The 21831-nt window shown below is 48.0% G+C and overlaps 2 protein-coding genes across 3 annotated transcripts in view; one reads left to right on the plus strand and one right to left on the minus strand.

The window, feature by feature from the left end:
- On the plus strand, positions 1-7432 carry LOC122681866 (respirasome Complex Assembly Factor 1). Its single transcript, XM_043884423.1, has 4 exons — positions 1-334; positions 2214-2317; positions 5558-5687; positions 6887-7432. The coding sequence occupies exons 1-4, from the start codon at positions 221-223 to the stop codon at positions 6926-6928; spliced, it is 390 nt and encodes a 129-aa protein (XP_043740358.1). The 5' UTR covers positions 1-220; the 3' UTR covers positions 6929-7432.
- SLA2 (Src like adaptor 2) overlaps positions 6163-21831 on the minus strand; it is a 27350-nt gene continuing 11681 nt past the window's right edge. For both annotated transcript variants that reach the window (XM_043884411.1, XM_043884412.1), the window contains exons 5-8: positions 21613-21716; positions 9846-9995; positions 8981-9113; positions 6163-8580 (exon numbers count right to left, since the gene is read on the minus strand). In XM_043884411.1, coding sequence (XP_043740346.1) covers positions 8415-8580; positions 8981-9113; positions 9846-9995; positions 21613-21716 — 553 coding nt within the window. In that variant the 3' untranslated portion in view covers positions 6163-8414. The remainder of the gene's footprint in view (positions 8581-8980; positions 9114-9845; positions 9996-21612; positions 21717-21831) is intronic.

Consider the following 21831-nt stretch of genomic DNA (forward strand, 5'->3'; position numbering starts at 1 on the left):
GTGGCTCCGCCTTCCGCGCGCCTGGTCTCTACCGAGCCAACAGAGCCCGGGTGTTTGGGCAAGTGCAGGCTGCCGGAGGGGCGCCGCTGAACCGATCTGCTGAGCCTGTCGCTGTCGCCGCCACCGCAGACCCCCGCTCCGTGACCCGCGACTCCAGACCCCGACCCCTTTTAGATCGGCCCGCGCGCCCCAGGCCCGGCCCGGGCGGCGCGACGGGAGGATGAGCGGCGGGCGGCGGAAGGAGGAGCCGTCTCAGCCGCAGCTGGCCAACGGGGCCCTCAAAGTCTCTGTCTGGAGCAAGGTGCTGCGGAGCGACGCGGCCTGGGAAGACAAGGTGCGGTGGGGACTAGCGGGGGCGCACGTTCGAGGAGCCGGCTGGGACTCGGGGACGAAAGGACAGGCCCGAACCAGCTCCTGCCCCTGCCCCGGTCCGGGCCCGGCCGAGTGTTCAGGGTGGCCCAGGGGTGTCGGGGCAAACTGCGCGGGTCCAGCTGTCAGGCTCGGGGCTCATCACAGAGTTGGTCGAAGGGTGAAATCACCTGGGTCACGCGGGAACCCGCAAGGAGGGGCGGAGGAGTTGTCCTCGCACGCAGGTCGCGTGCCTGAACGGCAAGACTGAGCTGAGTTCGATTCTATCTCCGCCTTTTAGTGCCAGCAGGATCTTGAGTAAGTGACTGATGTTGTAGAATTAACTACCAGAGACGTTGGCAGGAGCAGTAACAGGAGCAGACTTCTATGGAATACTTACTATGTGTCCGGTTCTGTGTATCATCTCACTTGAGTCTCAGAAAAACTCTGACGTGGGGTACCTGCTGCGTTAAAGTGCTTAGCACATAGTGAGGCTCACTAAAGGTGAGCTACCATTGCTTTCCTGTCGAATGAGAAAACTGAATACCCTAATAAGTGTGAGAGTTAAGAGGGGAGACTGAGACCGCCTTTCAGGGGTGAGCGTTTGTGCATGCGGTGTGGTGGGGAGTAGGGGTCGGGGAGAGACCACCAAATGTGTGTGAGGAATGGTTGGGGAACTTCAAGATGTCCTTACTGGTCACATGCATTCAGAAGATATAAATGTGAGCACTTCCCCACCTCTGCTCCATGATGGGGAAGGAACTATTGCCAATAGCTTGATTCCAGTTGGCCTGAAAAGATTGTTAGATCTGCAATCTTTCCCTTGGTTTTTTTTTTTTTTTGGAGTGATGAAATAGGTTTTCCTGGGGTTCATGTAAGGGGGCGGGGGTGAATGGGAGGTACTTCCTGAAAGTGCCCTTGTCCTGCCCAGCTGTTGTAAAACCTTTCTGATTTGCTGTGTCATGTCTTACTTTCTTTGTGTAAGGACTGGTTTCTGCAGTCCAGGGAAGGTCAGAAGCCTGAATCTTCCATGTTCTTGTATGAAAATTAGATGTGCTGGCACCTTCTTCACTTTTGTTTCTAATGCAGCCTCTCCTTTGTGACTTACTCAGAATTCCTAGTGTGGGGAAGTGCTAGTGAATTGGTTCACAGTCAGCCCTTCCGCCTGTGGTTAGTCTGTCTAGGTATCCCCAGGTCATTTAACTGGCCAGTAGCTCAGTTACTGTCACAGTGATTTCATTTTTGTAGCTTCTGAAAAAAAAAAAGTGAGTCTAAAATTTTAATCTAGAGCACAACACCCTGGAAGCCATCTCTTAAGTAAATATATCATTTTTTTTTAAACCACAATTTAGTACAAGAAGATGTGGAAATTCGAGAACCAAATACCATTGTCTTGGGGGAAATTTTCTCTGGAAGATGAGTTTAGCAGAAAACTTTTATGTTCCTCACCTGTTACAAGAGACTCTCTGACTCTGACCTCATGGACTGGAGCCCACCAGGCTCCTCTATCCATGGGACTTCCCAGGCAAGAATACTGGAGTGGGTTGTGATTTGCTTCTCCAGGGGATCTTCCCGACCCAGGGATCAAACCCACGTCTCTTGCGCCTCCTGCTTTACAGGCGAATTCTTTACCGTCTGAGCCACCAGGGAAGTCCCAAGATAAGTAAATATATATTATTTTTTTAACCCACAATTTAGTATAAGAAGAAGATACAGAGATTGGAGAACCAAATACCATTGCTTTGGGGGGGAATTTCTCTGGAAGATGAGTTTAGCAGAAAGCTTTTCTGTTCCTCACCTGTTACAAGAGGTTCTCTTGTAGTACTCCCTCCAGATAATGCATACATTCTCTCTTTTTTCTACAGGATGAATTTTTAGATGTGATCTACTGGTTCCGACAGATCATTGCTGTGGTCCTAGGTGTCATTTGGGGAGTGTTACCATTGCGAGGTTTCTTGGGAATAGCAGGGTAAGTCTTGGGGTTTTTTTGGTCTTTTTAAGTTTCTGTGTGTGTGTGTAATGACTAAAGCAAAAAACTGGCCCCATGATGGCCCTCCTGGGTCTGATGCAGCACTCCTCAGTTCAGCAGGCCTGGGAACGTCTTGAGTCAGGCATGTTACCTTTATGAAGATCTGGGTTAGTTTATTCATTCATGGGTCCATAGTGACCTCATGCAAGAGGTTGCTATATTGCCTGTTGGTAACAGGAATCTAGTTCTGACATGACCTCTGTTGTCTAGGGAAGTTTGGGAGGTGGAAGAGCTCCTGTACCTGATGATCACTTCCTTGTGCACTGTGCTGGATGTCCTGAATCTTGGCTTTGGCAGAAGTTGTTTTAGGTCCCTACATTTTTTTTTTTTTTTGGCCTTGCCACATGGCATGCAGAATCTTAGTTTCCAGACCAGGGATCAAACTCATGTCCCCTACAGTGGAAGCACTTAACCACTGGACTGCCATGGAAGCCCCAGGTCCCTACATTTTAAAGGCAGTGAAAAAGTAGGAGGTCGGGTCCTTCTTCCTTTGTTGTGCACCTGTGGCCAGTGGCAGCATTTGACACCAGCCCCTGGTCATCACTCAACTTGTTAAGAAGTCATTGCATGCCCACCAGGTTGATTTAAAAAGATTTGTGGGAATTGTCTTAAGATGGGAGTCGTGGGCAAGTTATGGTAGAAATGGACAGGCAAGCCTCTGGCCTTTTCTCTTTTCACACAGGGAATACAAACTGTCAGTACTCAACATTGGAAAACCACATAGATGTGTTAACTGTGATCACATGTCTTATTTCCTTACTCTGGGGTGAAAAGTATGAAAGCATTTCAAACTCATTTGAGTTGGCTGTTTTCTCAGAAGGTAACCGAAAACGAATGTATAGTCCTCTCTCCCAGCTAAAGAGGTTTTTGATTTATGATGCTGAGCAAACTGTTTGTCCAAGGAAACCATAGGCTTTATCCTCCAACTCACTTTTGACAGAGTGGACATTTGATGAGGACTCATTGAGGAGGATGAGATGCAGGCAGGACCTGGGGTTCGTAGAGGTCTTCTCAGGGTGGAAGTGCTATGAAGATACATACCACATTTTTAGAATGTTGGTCACCCCATTTGAGCTTCCTGTGAGAAAAAAAGGCAGATACCAGGAAAATGGCCAGAGATGGCAGAAGGCAATCTAAAAGCCAAAAAAAAAGTAGTCTCCTGTCTTCCCCAGATCACTTTTCTAGGAGAGGGTAACAGTGGTTCGAACCCCCTGCACCTGTCTCCGTCTTGCAGGAGCCCTGAGGGGTTTCTCTGAAGTCACCCAATCTGGGAATAATACAGCAAAGACTCACGCTAGTCAGGGTTCCCTGGTGGCTCAGTGGTAAGGAACCCGCCTGCCAATGCAGGAGATGCATCCCTGAATCGGGAAGATCCCCTGGAGAGGGAAATGGTAACCCACGCTAATATTCCTACCTGAAGACTCCCATGGACAGAGGAGCCTGGCAGGCTACAGTCCATGGTGTCGCAAAGAGTCAGACCCAGCTGAGCAACTCACACGCACACAGCCCCCTGCCCCCCACCCCAATCCAGCATGCTTGTCTTTGCCCATACATTTGGTGTGTGGTTCTCATGTTTACAGTATAGAATGGATGCCCATCCTTAAATCTCAGTGTGGAGACTTCCAGTCCTTTCCTGACCCCTCCCCCTTGACCACCAGACATTTAAATGCTGTGACTTCACTTTCTACTTAGTGTGTGAACCTTGGCAGGCAGGCCCAATGTCAGCCATTTTCTCTCTCCCTGTCATCCTTTGTCTCTTTCACTTGTATTTCCCTTTATCATCTCATTAAGCAACCACTTTTACAGTAGGAGACTCTAAATGAGCTTAGTAGCTGAGCCCCAGTGACATTTCTAAGTCCCATTAGTAGGCTCTGTCTAGAGCCACTAACTCAGCCTGTCCAAAATGAAACTCCTGTCAGAGGGATGTGGCCAGATAGGCTGGGTCCCCAGACTTCTAGTAGCAGGTAAGAGTGTGGCCATGACATAGCTAAGCCAGGGACTGTAGTTTGTGTGATATACAAGAAAAACCGTCTGTTCTCCCTGACTCCCTGCTTCTGTTGCTGGACCCATGGTTCTCCCAAGCACTTAGACTTGAAGCCTTCGGGGCTTCTTGCCTCCCCATTCAGCCATTTTCCCACTCCCTGTCCTCAAACTTTATTTGTACTGATGTCCTGAAACAGGTCTAAACCGATCTCCCAACTCTTATTCTTTCTGGCCTGAGAAAGCCCACACTGACTACTCACACCCTGCCTCAGCCTCACCTTGCTCAGACAGCCTTAGGTCTGTAGCACACCCCCTCCCCACCTTGCACAAGGATTTATACTCCTGTCATCACACTGCCCTACCACGCCCTGCAGCAGTTCACACTTCATCCGCCAGGAGGCACCTGTTCTCTTTACATTTTCCACTGCAGCCTTCAGAGGGGTGTGGCCTAAGGCATATAGTCCCCCTAAGATTAGGCGCTGTAAGAGGAAAGATCATAAAGGAAGTTCTGGTCACTTCATGAATATAACTTTTACACAGCCACAGGACCGAGATATCAGTGGGGCACAGTGCTGTGTTTCTAGTCTCAGTATTCCGATTCCTGCATCCGTTACATCATATGTGATGGGGGTCAGAGACCTTTCTGAACCCTCTGGTTTCAATCCACTCTGACTGTTGTTTTTGCCCCCCTCATAGATGGTGAGCTGACGGCTGGCACTGCCATGTTCACCTCTGCATCGAGTGCAGTAGCCGCCAGTGAACACTCAGAAATTGTCTCCCGTTGGGGGTTATGCAGGGGCTGCTTTACCATGCCCTTGCTTGCCTGACTAGGCCGTGAAGCAGCAGCTTCACATGGGTTTTTTCCATGGCCACCCCCCTTCCCGAGCTGCAACTACCTGGAGGCCGTCAGGAACTGGTCTTATTTGGGATTGTTCAGCAGCCTCTGTCTGTCTTCAAGGGGGCTTGGAGAACTTACATATGCTTGCCGATCAACTAAAAAGAGGTTTTTTTTCTCTGACACAACCACGTGGGCAGCTCCACTGAGGAGCTAGGTGTGTTTTCATGGATCACTTCATTTGCCCCCATGACACGGTTAACTGCAGCTGCCAGTGCCCTGACAGAGCTGGACACTGTTGGTGGGAGTTCTGGGTCCTCCACGCCTACAGCTCATTTGGTGCTTGTCCTCCCTTGCTCCAGGTTCTGCCTGATCAACGCGGGCGTCCTGTACCTGTACTTCAGCAACTACCTGCAGATAGACGAGGAAGAATATGGCGGCACGTGGGAGCTCACGAAAGAAGGGTTTATGACATCGTTTGCCTTGTTCATGGTATGTGTAACTGAGAATTTCACAGCAAGGCTTGTCATTTCCTAGAGCTCTCAGTTATTCAAGGGGAGCCCTTTGATAGTTACATTGTGTGATTTGCGTACTGTTTTTTCAAGACTCCTGAGGCTGGAGGGCCTTTCTTGAGTTAATGTTGTCTCATAAGATGTGGGGTGCGGCACTCTGTAGTCTCCCTGTGGTGAGTGAATGCAGGGCTCTTTGTCAACTTCTGCATCTAATTCTCAACTCTGGCTGCATATTGAAAACTGGGAAACATTTAACACATATATTCATAATAGTCTCCAAATGGAAATTTTTTGCATTTGCCATCACCTGACGAATGGCTGGATAAAATGCCGTATACCCATATAGTAGAAATACTCGGCCCTAAAGATGACTGAAGTACTGGTACAGGCTCCAACATGGGTGGGCCTTGAAAACATGATTCCAGGTGGAAAAAATGCAGACACAAAAGGCCACATGTTGTGATTCTGTTTATGTGAAATGTTCAGAAGAGGCAAACCCATATGGATAAAAAGTAGATTAGTGGTTGTTAGGACAGGGGTGGGAAGGGAAACGGGAAGTAACTATTAACGGGAATAGGTTTTGTTTGCAGGGTAATGAAAATGCTCTAAAATGTTTTCATAACTCCGAATATATGAAAAACCTCTGAATTGTATATACTTTAAAGGGGTAAACTTCATGAACAATGAATTAGATCTCAAAGTTATATATTAAAAGTCATAAACCCTAGCCCAGACTGATGAAGTCAGAATCTCTGGGAGGTGGCACCTGGGCATCTCTATGTTTTTAAAGATTCTAGAAGATTGCCAAGGACAGTCAGGTTTGAGAACCTCTGCTCTGATATGAAGCTGACAGGGTATGACATGAGTTACACTTACTAGCAGTACAATTTGCTTTACCTCCATCATTTCCACATCTGTAACTCTAAGCCCTCGCACTGTTTGGCAGGAGGAGAGACTTGTCCAGGGTCCTCTGGGAGCACAGCAAGGTGGTCCTAGGTTCTACTGGAGACATCTTGTTTTCAGTGAAATTATGTAAGCCCCCAAGCAGCTTGTGCATTGGCTTGCCCCCAGGAAGTCCACTGTGCTCACTTTGTTAGTACGCTTTTGTTTGGTGGAGTAGGAGCCTGTGTTGACTCTGTCGGTGAAGGGACCTGTAAACATTGCTTCTTTCCTCTCTAGGTCATCTGGATCATCTTCTACACTGCCATCCACTATGACTGACGGTGCACGGCCCCCGCCTGCTCCCTGTCCGGTCCAGAGACCCCTTAGTCACAGCACAGAAGCATGATTGGTAGGGGCTCCCCAGCCACGTGGAACCCGGAAGACCCATGTTTCCTGGACCGAGAATCAGTGTGTTGGGCGTCAGTGTCTTCTGCAAGGGTTGCGACCTGAAACTTTTTAAAGAACCATCCACCTTTTGGAGAAGCACTTTTGAACTGTCCATCGCCAACTGTTTCTTCTTGGAGACCATCATGAGATACCTGCTTGCCAGTTTGGAGCTGTCCTTTAATTTGCTGCACCTCTGGATCTGGATGAAACATTAAATTGTCTTCCTTCTCCGTCAGGTGTACAGTTTTTAAACTACCAATCATGGGCATTTTAAGTCTTCTGAAAACAGTACGGCAGTATGTGCATGGTCCATAGCACAGTACAAGCAGCATCTGATAATGGTTTTCATTGTAGAATGTTTTCAGATACTTGAATAAATCAGATCTTTAATTGAGACCCTGTTGATGATACTGGTAAAGCCTTTCCCACCTCCACTCTAGCTTCAGAACCCAGTAGGGCAATAGAGGCGGTGGCCTCCCCTCCCCTTCCTTCTTCCCTCTTCTCTCTGCTCACTTAGCAGCTTCAGCCAGGCCCCTTTCCTTTCATGGGCAGCAGGGAAATGGAGGACTGGAGTTGGTACAGGCGGTGGCCTTGACTTTGTGGAGAGAGGGCTTACCACCCTCTGATGCCCCCACCCAGGGAATGTGACTGTAACCTTGTTGCAGTGTGCTGGGCTCAGATGGTGTCGTTTTGCATTTGGCCACAAGGTGGCAAGGCTGCTACAGCTAGAAAAGCGTAGCCAGGTTCAAAGGATGAGTTACACAATGAAAGAAACCTGAGAGCTAGGACTGTCCAGAGAAGGGGCTTAACGGGGATGTGGAGGACCTGGACTGTCAGAGGTCTTGCTCTTGGCGTGGCAGTCAGGTGGGAGCCGGCCAGCCCAGGTTCTGCTGCTGTTTAAGCCACCCATCCCCTCTGCTTTCCTGTTCCTTCCAGGCCGCAGTCCTACCTTCAGAGGTGTGGTAGCATTCTGAGTGAGACTGGTCAGTTTTCTTTAAATGGTTACTTTTTCCGCCCTGATGCTGATGGAGGTTTTCTAACTTGTGGGAGGAGTTGTGGGATGGAGAATGACTCTCGACAGGCAGAAGGAGATGACACTGGAGATCCCAAACTCAGAAACTGACTGGGTCAGACCCCAGAGGACATCTGGTCTCATTTTGGAGTCCTGGCCCCGTTCTCAACTGCTCTAGACTTGAACTAGAGGTTGTAGGCCACGTCATCACACTGGGAGGAGGTTAAGTGACTTCTTAGGGCTAAGAGGGGAAGGACCAGAGGATACTGGTGGGACCCTGGATGTGCCTCTGTGTCCCAAACCTCCCTTCCCCTCCGTGCAGCCTTGCCTCTGGGGTGCTCGCTCAGGCTGAGCTGAGATGGGGCTCTAGGCGCTGCAGCCCTGGTTCCCCTTTCGCCGTCTGCTTTCGGCCTTGGCCTCATCCAAGGAGGTGTCGTCAGTCAGGCTGATGTAGGAGTTCAGGGCCTCCCGGAGCCCCTCACTGAGGAGGGATTCCTCCCCTGCGGCAGATGCCTCAGAGAACAGGAGGGAGCTGTGGAGAGGGGACAGAGCTGAGTCGGGGGCCTCAGCCTCCTCCCCGCCCCTGCCACACAGTCCCTGCTCTCAGAACCTGCTGGAAACCCCCTGGTTCCCTGTTCCCTGTCACATCAGACCCCTGCTTGACCTCACTCAGGGCTGGTACTCTGTTGTATCCCATCTTCTCTGCCCATCCACCCTGGCCACCTTGGTGTCCAGGCATGCCCTGTATCCATGCCTGCTTTGGCGTCCCTGCTGGTCCCCCCAGCAGACCCGCTGAGCCCGGGCTGGCCTCTGAGTTCAGACAATGCTCAGTGGCTCCCAGGTGTCCCTGAAGGTGACACCCCCAGTCCAGGTTCCCAGGGGTGGGTCCTTCTAACTCTTTGCTCCACCTTCCCATTCCAGGGGCCCCTCACCTGTCCAGCTCTTTCCAGTTGAGTGGTGTCGCCTGCACAGTCACAGGTGGGGGTATGGCCTTGCCAGGGAGTGAGCCAGCCCTCCGCAGGGCACAGGGTTCCTTGAGGAGGCAGCAGATGTCATCTGCCAGTTCTGAGGAAGAGACCTAGATCTTTGACCTGGTCGACTCCAGCCCCACTTCCCTCCCCAGCCAACCACCCTCACCCTGACAGCCTTCCACACTTGGCTGGTGGCATTGGGAGCCCCAAACTGTTCATCTGGAAGCTGAGATGCAGTAAAAGATTCTGGGCTAACTGGGGAGACTTAATTTTACTGTGTGATTTTGGGTAAGTTGAGGGACCTCTTTGAGCCCCAGTTTTCTGATTAGGAAAGTGCTTTGGAAAGAAGAAAGCTAAGGAATGATCAGTCTCCACTTGTTCAGTCAGTATCCGCTCCCTGGAACAGCTGTCCAGAAACCCCCTGATAGTTTTCTCAGCAGTGGTCTTTCCTCTCTGCCTCTGACACTGCTGTTACAGGATAGGCACCAGAAGATGCTGAGAATTGACTAAATTCCACAGTAACAACAGCTGTGGGCCAAATTCCTGCAGAAAGAACGTGCCAGCCGTGGGGGACCTTGACTCAGAACCACAGTGGTGGGTGAGGTACTGGCCTACACACCCACAGGACATCTGAGTGGCTCTGTCGGCGTGAGATGAAGCCGGGGCTCCCAGGCTGCATCTCTTGGCACAGGGACTGGGGTGGTGAAAGGGCTGGTCCCTCTTCTGTCTGGATATTCTCCAGCAGGTAAAGTGTCCAAGAGATGACTGACTGCCCCCAGAGCCCAAATCCCCATCTACTCTCACATGAGGTGGGGGGCGGCCGTACCAGAGTAATGGTCCACCAGAGCCAGGAGAGAGGGGAAGGTGAGGCGTGGTGAGATGTACAGCCAACCATTGTCAAGGCGCTGGATCCTGTAGTGTCTGATCCGGTCCCAGGAGGCCGGGCGGCTGAGGCGGACCGACAGGGAGTAACAGCCTGAGGAGGAAAGGCTCTGGGTGGGACTAAGGCCGTGCTGGGACCCAGCCCTGCCCAGGATGGGAGAAGGAACATGTGAAATGGCCACAGAGAGTGGCCACCAGGCTCAGACAGAAGGGGAGGGGAAAGACAAAGACTTGCTCTCTTGTTCACAAATGACAATACATTCATAACAGCTAGGGCTCTCTTGAGGATGAAATGAGATCATGCATACACAGTGCTGAGAACAGGGCCTGCCACAGCTGATGTGAGCATTAAGTGTTGGCTGTTATTATAAAGATCCAAGTGGGCAGAAGTGTTAGAACGTGATCATAGATGTCAGCAAGGATGCAGAGAAAAAGGAATTCTTAGCCTGCTGGTGGAAAGGTAAGTCAGTATAAGCCACTTTGGAAACAGCTGGCATTAATTAGTCGAGTTGAACATGCCCATACCTCACAACCCAGTGGTTCCATCCCAGCATGATCCCTTGCCAATACAAAACCAAAAATATTCAGAGCAGCATTGTTCAGAAAAGCCCCAGACTGCAAACAGCCCGTATGAACTCAAGAGAATGGTAGATTCCAGAAAGTAACACTATTCAGTGAAAGTGTTAGTCGCTCAGTAGTGTCCAACTCTTTGTGACCCCATGGACTATGGGCCACCAGGCTTCCGTGTCCATGGAATTTTCCGGGCAAGAATACTGAAGTGGGTTGCCATTTCCTTTTCCAGGGGATCTTCTTGATGCTGGGATCAAACCCAGGTCTCCTGTGTTGCAGGCAGATTCTCTGCAATCTGAGTCACTAGGGAAGCCCCACTATTCTGTAGTAAAAGGTAATAAGCGCCATGCACACAAGCATAGGTAAATGTTCACAAAGATGAGCAGAAACAGCAAGTCACAGAAGCACACATTCAGGATGATTCTGTTTATGTGACATTCAGAGGCAGCCAAGACTATACTGACTATACTGCATGTGTGGCAAAGCTAGAAAGAAACGAAACTGATTGACACAGTGAAGCAGCCAAGGGGCTTCAAAGGTAATGGTGCACGGTTTGAGCTGACAGGTGGGCATCTGGGTGTTGCTTTTATCATCAGCCTTTAACCTGTTGCTGTTGTTCAGTCACTAAGTCGTATCCGACTCTTTGTGACCCCACGGACTGTAGCATGTCAGGCTATGGTGCCCTCCGCTCTCTCCGGGAGTTTGCTCGAATTCACGTCCACTGAGCCAGTGATTCATGTCCGCTGAGTCAGTGATTCATGTCCACTGAGTCAGCTGTATAACCATCTTGTCCTCTGCTGCCCCCTTCTCCTTTTGTTTTCAATCTTTCCCCACATCAGGGTCTTTTCCAATGAGTCGGTTCTTTGCATCAGGTGACCGAAGTATTGGAGCTTCATACATGAACGTTATATACACTGCTGCAAGTGACAGAATTTTTCCAGTTTTTTCTTTTTTTTTTAGGGGGGTGGTGGTAGTTTTGGCCATGCCACATAGCTTATGGGATCTCAGTTCCCAGACCAGGGACTGAAGCTGGGCCATAGCAGTGAAAGCCCAGAATCCTAACCACTGGGCAACCAGGGAATTGCCTGTTTTAGTTTTTAAAATCAACTTTATTGAGATATAACTTATATAAAATGAAAATGCAAATGTTTAAAGTATACAGATGATAGGTTTCAACAAAAAACAGATAACTGGCCATGGTTGAAAAATAGAGAAAAAAAGGACTATATAAAATTTTAACTATATAAAATCAGGCCTAGAATAGTAACTTTCAGCAGATGAGGATACATATGAGAGCTCTCTATAACTTTACCATGGGATTCATTTCTTCAGTCAACACTTCGTCAAAGCGAACGGGGGGCTCCCCTCGTGGCTCAGTGGTAAAGAACCCCCTGCCACTGCAGGAGACGTGGATTTGACCCCTGATCCGGGAAGATCCCACATGCCGAGGAGAAACTGCGCCCGTGCGCCGCGATTGAGCCTGTGCTTTGCAGCCCCGGAGCTGCAACTGCCGAGCCACAGGCTGCAGCTTCTGAGGCCGCAGGCCCAGAGCCTGTGTTCTGTGACAAGAGAAGCCACCACAATGACAAGCCCACACACCACAAAGAAGAGCATCCACAGCTAGAGAAAGCCCATGCACAGCAATGCAGACCCAGATCAGTCACAAATAGATAAATAAAATTATTTTTTTAAAAAGCCAAATAGGAAGAGGGTTCTTTAGTGGTATAATGGTAATAATCTATTATTACTATCTAAGGAGCTAAAGCTATCTGTAGCTTTCATTTACTGAGTGCTTACTATGCACCTTTTATATGGGATATAATTCTCATAACCACCCTATGCGGTAGGTACAATTATCCCCACTTTACAGATGAGAGAACTGGCACAGAGAACCTGGAAGAGGCAGTGACCCTGTCACTTAACCTTTCCCTGTGGAATGCCAACAATATGCAGGAGGGAATTTCCCAAACCACGGGCACTGCTTGGTTTTAGGAAGCTTTTACTTTGAGGAAATGGTCTAAATACTCCATTAAAAGGCAGAGATTTTCAAACTGTATTTTAAAAAATACAACTACTTGGGATTTCCCTGGTGGTCCAGAGGCTAAGACTCTGAGCTCCTAATGTAGGGGGCCTCAGTTTGATTCCTGGTCAGGGAACCAGATCCCACATGCAACAACTAAGACCACATGTAGCCAAATAAATAAATATATATTGAAAAAAAAAATACAACTACTTGATAAACACATTTTGACTATTAAAACACAGGCTAAATGTAAAAGATGAAAAATATGTATCATGCAAACATTAATCATAGGAAGGCTGGAGTGATTATACTAATATCAGAAAAGTAGAACTGAGGACCAACAATATTATCAGAGATAAGAGGATGTCCTGAATTTGTATGCACTCAATCACAGAGATTAAAGATACAGAAGCAAAGCCAAGAGTATTACCAGAAGAAAGAGATGTCCATAATCGTAACTGGAGATTTCAACACTCCTCTCTCAGTACTTGATAGGATAGAAAATCAGTAGGGAAATAGAATAGTTGAACAATGCAACCAGCCCGTTTGGTTTAATTAACAAACATTGAAATAATTAAAGGTATGTTTTCTGACTACAATTAAATTATAAATTAATAACAAAAAGATATATGGAAAATTCCCAGATAATTGGAAATAACCCAGAGATTGAGGAAATCACAAGCAAAATTAGAAAAAATATATATATTTTTAGAAAATATTTTTAACCAAATAAAAATTTGTGAGCTCAGCTAAATTAGGACTTGAAAATACATTTGTAGCTTTAAACCTTATATTTGAAGAAAAGAAAGGCATAAAATAAAGTTTCTACCTTAAGCTGGAAAAAATAAATTTTTGTAGAAGGAAATAAAGCAGAAATAAAAAAAATAGAAAACAATAGAAAAAAATCAAATGCTGATTCTTTGAAAAGATTGATAAAATTGATAAACCTCTAGCTAGATTGATCAAGAAAGAAAGGAAAAAAACCACACACACACATCGCCAACATCAGGAAGAGGGGACATCACTACAGAATAGATCCTACACACATTAAAAGGGTAAGGGCATAAACAACTCTATGCCAATAAATTCTACAACTTGGATGAAATGGACAAATCCTTAAATGACACAAATTACCAACACTGATACAAGAAATAGAAAATTTGAATAGACCAGTATCTATTGCAGAAGTTGAATTCATAATTTTAAAACTTGCTGCAAAGATGACTCTGGGCAGATGGCTTCACTAGTGAGTTCTATCAAATATTTAAGAAGAAATAATTTCAATTTTACACAAATTCTCTTAAGAAAATAGAGAAGGTAACATTTTCCTACCCATTTTATGAGACCACCAATTAACTTACTATAAAAATCAGACAAAAACGTTATGAGAAAACTGTAGACCAATATCCCTTTATATACATATATATAGACAAAAAAATCCTTAACACACTGTTAGCAAACTGTACCCAGCAATATATAAAAACGATAACACAATATGACTAAATTGGCTTTATCCCAGGAATACAAGTTGATTTAAAAATTGAACATCAGTTGGAGAAGGAAATGGCAACCCACTCCAGTAATCTTGCCTGGAAAACCCCATGGACAGAGTAGCCTGGCAGGCTACAGTCCGTGGGATCACAAGAGTCAGACGTGACTTAGTGACTAAACCATCCACCACTACAAAGTGAATGTATGTCTAAAGATAATGTGTGAAAAGGATATTTGCCATATACTAGCTAGTTTTTTGGTGGGAGGGTGGGAGTCAAGGAAGACTTAGGGTTATTTTTTCATCAACTTCCATTTTATACTTATTTATAATGGCCATTATTTTTACTAATACTGTAAAACTATGAAAATGAATAAAATACTAAAAGTTTCATATAAAAAAACTGAACATCAGTGTTAATGCACTATATTAGTAGAATAAAGGGGGGAAAAAACGATCACCTGGAGAAATGTAGAAAAATAATTTGACACAGTTCAATTATGATTTTTTAAAAATAAAACTACAAATAGAAGGTGTAATAGTTTCCTACGGCTGCTGTAACAAGTTATTTTATGATGCTGGGTGTCATAAATCTTAAATGGGTTTCACTGAACAAAAATCAAGGTATCGGCAAGCCTGTATTTCTTCTGCAGCCTCTAGAGGAGAACCCCTTTCTTTGCCTTTTCAGTTTCTAGAAGCCACCTGCATTCCTTAATTCATGGCCCCTTATTCCATCTTTATTCTTACCCTCTTGCCTCCCTCTTGTAAAGACCCTTATGGTTTCATCAGGCTCAACTGGATAATCCACCATAATCTCCCCATCTCAAAACCCTTAGTCACATCAACAAACTCTCTTTTGCAATGCAAGGTAATTCACACTCACTGGTTTCAGGGATTAGGACCTAGACATTATTGGGGAACTATACTGCTATCACAGAAGGGTACTTCCTCGTAATCTGACATAGAGGATCTGTGAAAAATCTATAAGTAACATCATACTTAATGGGAAAGACTAAATTTTTCCTTCTAAGATTAAGAACAGAGCAAGAATGTTCTTACAACTTGTTATATACTAGAGGTGGTAGCGAGTGCAATCAAGACAAGAAAAAAAAAAGAAAGGTCTATGAGTTGGAAAATAATTAAACTATTTATAGATAATGTGTGATCATATATGTAGAAAAACCTAAGGAAGCTACAAAAAAGCTACTAGAACTAATAAGTGAATTTAGCAAGGCTATCGGCTATGAAGTCAGTACACTTTGAGAAGTATGGAGTAGGGTCCCTGCTTCCTTTTCTTTGTCTTCTGACTCTGGAGACACCTTGACTTTGTATCTTTAAGAATCTCTTCTGGGGCTTCCCTGGTGGTCCAGTGGCTGAAAGTCCACCTGCCAATGCAGGGGACACCAGTTCAGTCCCTGGTCAGGGAAGATCCCACATGCCACGGAGCAACTAAGCCCGTGAAGCACAACTGCTGAGCCGTGTGCTGCCACCACCGAGGCCTGCTCACCTAGAGCCTGTGCTCTCAACAAGAGAAGTCACTGCAATGAGAAGCCCGGGCACCGCAACAAGGAGTGGCCCCTGCTCACCGCAACGACAGAAAGTCTTTGCAGCAATGAAGACCCAGAGCAGCCAACATTTTTTTTAAAAAAGAAAAGTATCTCTTCTGGAGCTGTGCTGTCACCCTGAAAAAGTTCTCTGGTTGGGAAAGGGCTACATTATCTGAAAATAGTCTCTGGAGGTCAACCAGTGAGCTGAACTAGTGACCAAGTTCCTCTATGGGGCCTGGTTCTCCAGCCACCCCATCTCGGCCATTGTCACCACAGCTACCAGAACCAGGAAGGGTCCTCACAGCTACGCTGGGGACCTGACTGGCAGACTCAGAGCTAATAAGCTCTGCCAACCCCAAGGGGGGACAGGTCTCCTACCAAGACCATCTGTGACCGCTCTCTGTGCCTGGCGTCCTGCTGTCCCATCTCACTGCACGCTGCAGCCAGTCCCAAATATCTACTGCTGTCTCCCAGCTTTAGGACGTCTTCTAAACTTGGACTTTCTGGGTTCATATCCCATAGAGTCACACCATATAACACCCCTGCATACTATAACCCTGCCTGTGTCTCTTAAGACACTATTTGACCTCTCAGATTTGTTTCTTCATCTATAAAGGGGGATAATAATTGTCCCTGTCTCAGGAGATTGCCACAAGGATTCAGATGGTAAAGCAGGTAAAACATTCAGCAGGGTCTGGCATATAGCAAGCATCCAACACTCCTTATCCGTTCTCTGCCTCTTTGCTCACATTTGTTCCCTTTATATGGAACACTCTTCCACCTGAGTCAACACCAAGTCTTCCTTTTACAACTCAGTTCCTACTCAGACAACTCTCCAGAGCTCGTTCTCTGCCTGGGAGAAGCCCCAGCTCTCCCTCAACACTACCCCACCCATCATATAACCAACGGTGAGCCTCACGAGGGATGGTTCTAATTTATTTGCCCACCATCTTCCCATCTCAGAAAACAGCAGCACGATTCACCCATTACTAAGCTCCTAACCCCAGCATCACCCCTCAAAGCTTCCATTCTCTCTTAATCTCCCTTCCAGCCCTACAGAAAAACCTCAATGTACTGGCTACATTCAGAACAAATCTGGAAGCCACCGACTTCTTACTGTGGCTTCCTACTTTCACCTCATCCCCTGCCAGATCCTCTCTTTGCACAGTATAGGGATCAGATTATGTCACTCCCCTGCTTAGAACCCTCCCTGTCACATTTAAAATAGATCAGAAGCCCTCACCCTGGCAACACCTTGTGTGACCTGACTTTCGGTGACCTTGAACCTGCTCCAGGCACGCACCTGCCTCCCGCAGCAGATGCGCCTGTTTACTGGGTTCCTCCTAACTGCTGCGTTCTTGTTCCTTTGTGGCACCTGCCGTGCTGCTGTGTGTGCTCAGACGTGTCTGACTCTGCGACCCCATGGACTGCAGCCCGCCAGGCTCCTTTGTCCATGGAATTTTCCAGGCAAGAACACTGGAGTGGGTTGCCATTTCCTACTCCAGGGCACTTGCCATGATCAGATGCTTAATTACTATTTGTTCGCTATCCACGTTGCCAACTAAACTGTGGGCAGGTATTTTGCTTTTTCTGTTGTTGAATTCCCACCGCTTACAGCAGCGGCTGGCACAGAGTCATCATGCAATATTTGCTGAATGAATTACTGAATCTCAGTGATGAACACTGGACACAGCCATGATTTAAAGCAGACTTGAGGAGTCCTTGCCACCGTTTGTACGCCAACTGCTGTGAGCACCGACGGTGTGAGGGGGCAGTGTACCCTGCCCCAGTTCTTCACCCCCTCTCCTCCCCTCAGTGTACATACATGCACTCATTCACTCATCCATTTATCCAGTAAATATCTGTTGAGCAGGAGCTGGCACTATGCGAGCCCGGGACACAGGTAGTCAGATCTTCGTTCTCTGGGGCATGTGCCAGTGAGACGTCCCTGGCACATGCCTCAGCCAGAATTTTCCTTTATGGTCCTCATCCTTATGTTTAGTTCCCCTGCTCTTAGACCACACACCCGACTTTGTTTTAAGAAATAAATGTCTTGCGGCTGCAGAAGAGGTCTTTTCAGGTAGCTATGGGAATTGAGAGCAAAGGGTGGCAAACAACCTGGGGACTGACATTGCAATGGGTCGTGAAGGATGAGTAGGAGTCGGCCAAGTGGAAGAACGGAGGAGGGGGCTTTCCAGGCTGAGGGAGGCTCGTGTGTAAGGATACAGCAATGGAAAGAACAAGGAGTGTTTGTTCACGGAGTGTTCTGGTAGGCAGTGGGCCGGAAGGCAGGCTGTGTGAGCTGCGGCTGGTGCAGGGCCATTGGGAGACCCGTGGGGGAAAAGGCAAGATACTGGGCTTGCAGGAAGCTCAGGCAGGCTTAGCCAAGGTCACAGGCTGGCCTGCAGTAACCTGTGGGGTCAGGCACCAGGTTCTCCCAGGTGTTCTGACGATTATGCCAGGAGGAGGGGAGGGGTCCACAATGGTGTGAGGGATTAGACTAAAAGCTCTGAACCTCCACTGAGACCTCTGAGAAGCTAAGAGCCTGGAGGATGCTGCACCTTGGACCCTCAACTGTCTGGAGCCTCAACTGGGCAGGAACCACAACTTAGCAGGCCTGACTCAGAGGAGATGCTTATAAGTGCTTCTCAGCTGACAGAACGCACAGAGCTGAGCCCCTCAGGGGCAGGAAGCGTGTACAGCTCATCAATCTCTTATGCTCAACAGAGTATCAACACACAGTAGGACAGTAGGAAGGCAAGAGGGTGGTGCTCTTGGGGTCTGGTCCTGGCTCTGACCTCTGAACAGTCCTGGGACCTCCAGAAGTCCTTTGAGCCCCTTCACACATCAAGATTTTCAGCCTGACTCAGGCCCTGCCATGGCTCCCTAGAACACAAGGTACGCCAGAGGGACTCTCGGGGAAGATGTAGAGGCCCCTTCCCCTCCCGACTCCAGGCCCTGAATTGTGTTCTTGGGAGCTCAGTGCCCCAGGACTTCCTCCTTGGTCCACCCACAGGCTCAAAGCCCCTGTAGAATTCCCCTCCCAGAGGTACATCTGCACCTTGGGCCAAAGAAAAGCTGATCCTGGTTTCACCCACTCAGTCAACAGTTAATTACCGTTATATATGACAAGATGCATTATGCAAACATGGAAAAACACTGTCTCTCATTACTTGATTTTGGGTTCCCTAGATTGGAACTGTGTTTTCCAACTTAAAAGAACAGGAGAACTGTCCAAACAGCTTGTGACGAAAGCAGATTTCTGACCTCTGCGCCCCACGTCTTATTTGGCAGGTCTGCAGTGGGGCCCAGGAACACACTGGCAAGATGTTTCCCTGACGATACCTGTACACTCGGGTCTCAGAACCTCCATCCTATGGCGTCACTTGGGCCCCTACAGCTTTAGTGTCAAACTTTTTTTTTGACCACAAACCACACTACGAAATTTTACACTGTGACCCAGGACACAGTTAAAATGATTAAAAACAGAAGTTTGATGAAGTATTTTCCCCAACCCCAGTGAGGCACCCTAGTGTTTCAGCTGTACTTCACTTTAAACACTCACCGGTCCACATTCACCAGCTTAACGGGTCTCAACCTTGGCTGCACATCAGAATCACCCAGGGTTGGGGGTGGAGGGGCTTTTATAGCTTCCAGGGCCCAGGCCACACCCCTTTCCAATTAAATCAGTAAGTCTGGGGGTGGAGGGCAGGCATCAGTAATTTCTAAATCTCCCCCAGATGATTCTAATACAAAGCCAAGGTCTAGATCAGTCGTGTCTGACTCTTTGCGACCCCGTGGACTGTAGCCCACCAGGCTCCTCTGTCCATGGGATTTTCCAGGCAAGAATACTGGAGTGGGTTGCCATTTCCTACTCCAGGGGATCTTCCTGATCCAGGGATCGAACCTGCGTCTCTTGCATCTCCTGCATTTGCAGGTGGGTTCTTTACCACTGAGCCACCTAGGAAGCCCATTAGGTCTAGATCTTAAAGTGTGGTCCCCAGGCTAGCAGTAGCAAGCATGAACTGCGAACTTGTTGGACAGGCAAACTCTCAGGCCCCAGACTTACAAAATCAGAACTGCCTGGACCAGGTCTTTGGTCTAAAAAAACCTCCAGGTGATTCTGATGGCCACCCGGGTTTGAGACCCACTGGTCCATAACCACCGAATTAACCTGATTTCTTGACCCACAAGTGGGTCATGACCCATTTTCTTGACAAGCATTCTCCAAAAGGAAGCCCCAGATGAGAGATCAAAAATTAGTAATGGGAAACTGCTGCCTTTCCTGTAGAATTGGCAATTTTCTTTCTTTTTTGATGAGAGCTGCCTTCTGTACTAATCCCTTCTGGCATTGCTGTGGGAAACTTTAGAGTCAAATCTAACCGTAATCCCAACAGTTTTGTGAATCCTTAGAGATCTTATGGACCTTTTACACCTTAAACTCATACAGTGCTGGCTATCAGTTATGTCTCAATAAAAGTGGAAGGAAAAAAAAAAGACCCTACGGATTCTTATCTGCTTTCTCCTTTATTTCTCCACTGGTTCTTCCTGTATATATACCTTCTTAGGAAGGGGGCAGAGTGGCAATAAGTTCCGGTCACTATGCTCTTGGGGTTCAATCAGGCCAGAGAAGGGGTGGGGGTGGGGCAGCTGAGCACTGGAGCACTTCCTGCGGCTTCTCAAGCTCACTGGGCCTGGTCTGCAGCACCCCTGCCCCCAACAGCACCGCTGTGGTTTCCTGTTTGTAGCTACCACACTTGAGCCAGCCCCCGACCCTGGTCAGCCTAAGGGTGTGTGAGGGGGTGATGCTAGTACTTTCTGGAAAACAGTAGGAGGGGCTGGGGAGAAGTGGAGTCGGGATGGGAAGAAGGAAGAAAAGGAGAAGAAAGGAAAGGAGAGGCAAACATGTGCTGGAAGGAGCCCCAGGAGAGAGACTTGAGTAGAGAATCGAGTACGCCCCAGACAATGCATCAAAGTTAGTTCAGTTTAGGACAAGCACACAAAGCCCATCATACAAAGCCTCTCCCCAGTCCATCCCTGAGGTTGCAATGAATCACCGTTATCATCATAGGTGGGCCTCTCTTGGGGGTCTGAAGTGAGATGAACCTCAGCTGGGTTTGAACCCCAGCTCTGCACTTATTATCTGTATCTCCCTAGGGAAATCGTTTCTCTTCTCTAAAAGTCTCAGTTTCCTCATCTGTAAAATGGGAACATTGTAAGTACAACCCCTGCCCCTGCAACAGGGTTGTGTGAAGGCAATTAAAGGGCCTAACATAAATGTGAACATTGTTCCTCTCTGTCCCTGCTGTAAGGGACATCCGGCTGCAGTTCAGAGAGTAAGCAAGGGCATCAGAGACAGACTTGTCTTCATGTTTTGTTTGCAAAGGCCCTGAACCTGGGGTGTGAGCGGCCCCATTTGGATGTGCAGCGTGACAGGTCTCCATCCCTCTGTGGGCCTCTGTTTCCCCATCTGCACAGCAGAGAGAGGAGGGTCATGAGGTGATTCCTGGTGGGTTCTCTGGCTCCAACTGGCTAATGACCCAAAGCACAGAGACCTTGTCAACTTGTCAACATTTTGCCAAGAGATCAGGATTCTGTTGTGTCTTGGGGAGGAGAAATCATTGCTGGTCAAGGCAGGGAATGACTATACTCTCCTATGACTATATGATAAGTCCTGGTTGCCAAAGCGTTGGCTGAGCCTAGATCCCTTCTGTGGGCAATTCACACCCACTTTTGGAAATGCAAGTCATTGCCTCATTTTTTTTTTTTTTAATATTTTCACTTATTTATGTGGCTGCACTGGGTCCCAGATGCAGCACATGGGATCTTTAGTTGTGGCATGTGGAAACTAGTTCCCCAACCAGGGACCAAACCCCGGGCCCCTGCGTTTGGAGCCACTGGGGGGTCCCCGTTCCCTGTTGTTGATGGTTCTCTTGGCATGTGGTCAGTTAGTCAGGCCGCCCGACTCCGAGGCCAGTCTCCAGCCCTTCACATCTGGCCTCCTATCGCTACCCCTGAGTCACATCACACCTGACTCTTGGCACGACAGGGACGAGCCCAGGGTGGCGCTGAGCTTACCCACCTCTCCTGGTCTGGCTCTCCCGGATGAGGAAGGCCCCTCCGCGGTTACCAGGCAGCAGCAACAGTTCCTCAGCTTTCTCCCGGCTCAGGCCCTCATACAGCCACCTGGGGGTGGGGAGAGACGGTCGGGGGTCAGCCTGGGGGTGGGTGGGCCAAGACCCTACTGGAACCTCTCCTGCCTCTGTGGACCTCCAATTTCAACTGTCCCATGGAGAGCTGG

This window comes from Cervus elaphus, chromosome 23, assembly GCF_910594005.1.
Source record: "Cervus elaphus chromosome 23, mCerEla1.1, whole genome shotgun sequence".
Taxonomy (NCBI): domain Eukaryota; kingdom Metazoa; phylum Chordata; class Mammalia; order Artiodactyla; family Cervidae; genus Cervus; species Cervus elaphus.

Excerpts from the sequence above, each read along its gene's own strand:
- LOC122681866 (XM_043884423.1), top strand. The coding sequence starts at position 221 with ATGAGCGGCGGGCGGCGGAAGGAGGAGCCGTCTCAGCCGCAGCTGGCC. Across the intron at positions 335-2,213 it reads ACGCGGCCTGGGAAGACAAG|GATGAATTTTTAGATGTGAT; the intron begins GTGCGGTGGGGA and ends TTTTTTCTACAG. Across the intron at positions 2,318-5,557 it reads GGTTTCTTGGGAATAGCAGG|GTTCTGCCTGATCAACGCGG; the intron begins GTAAGTCTTGGG and ends CCCTTGCTCCAG.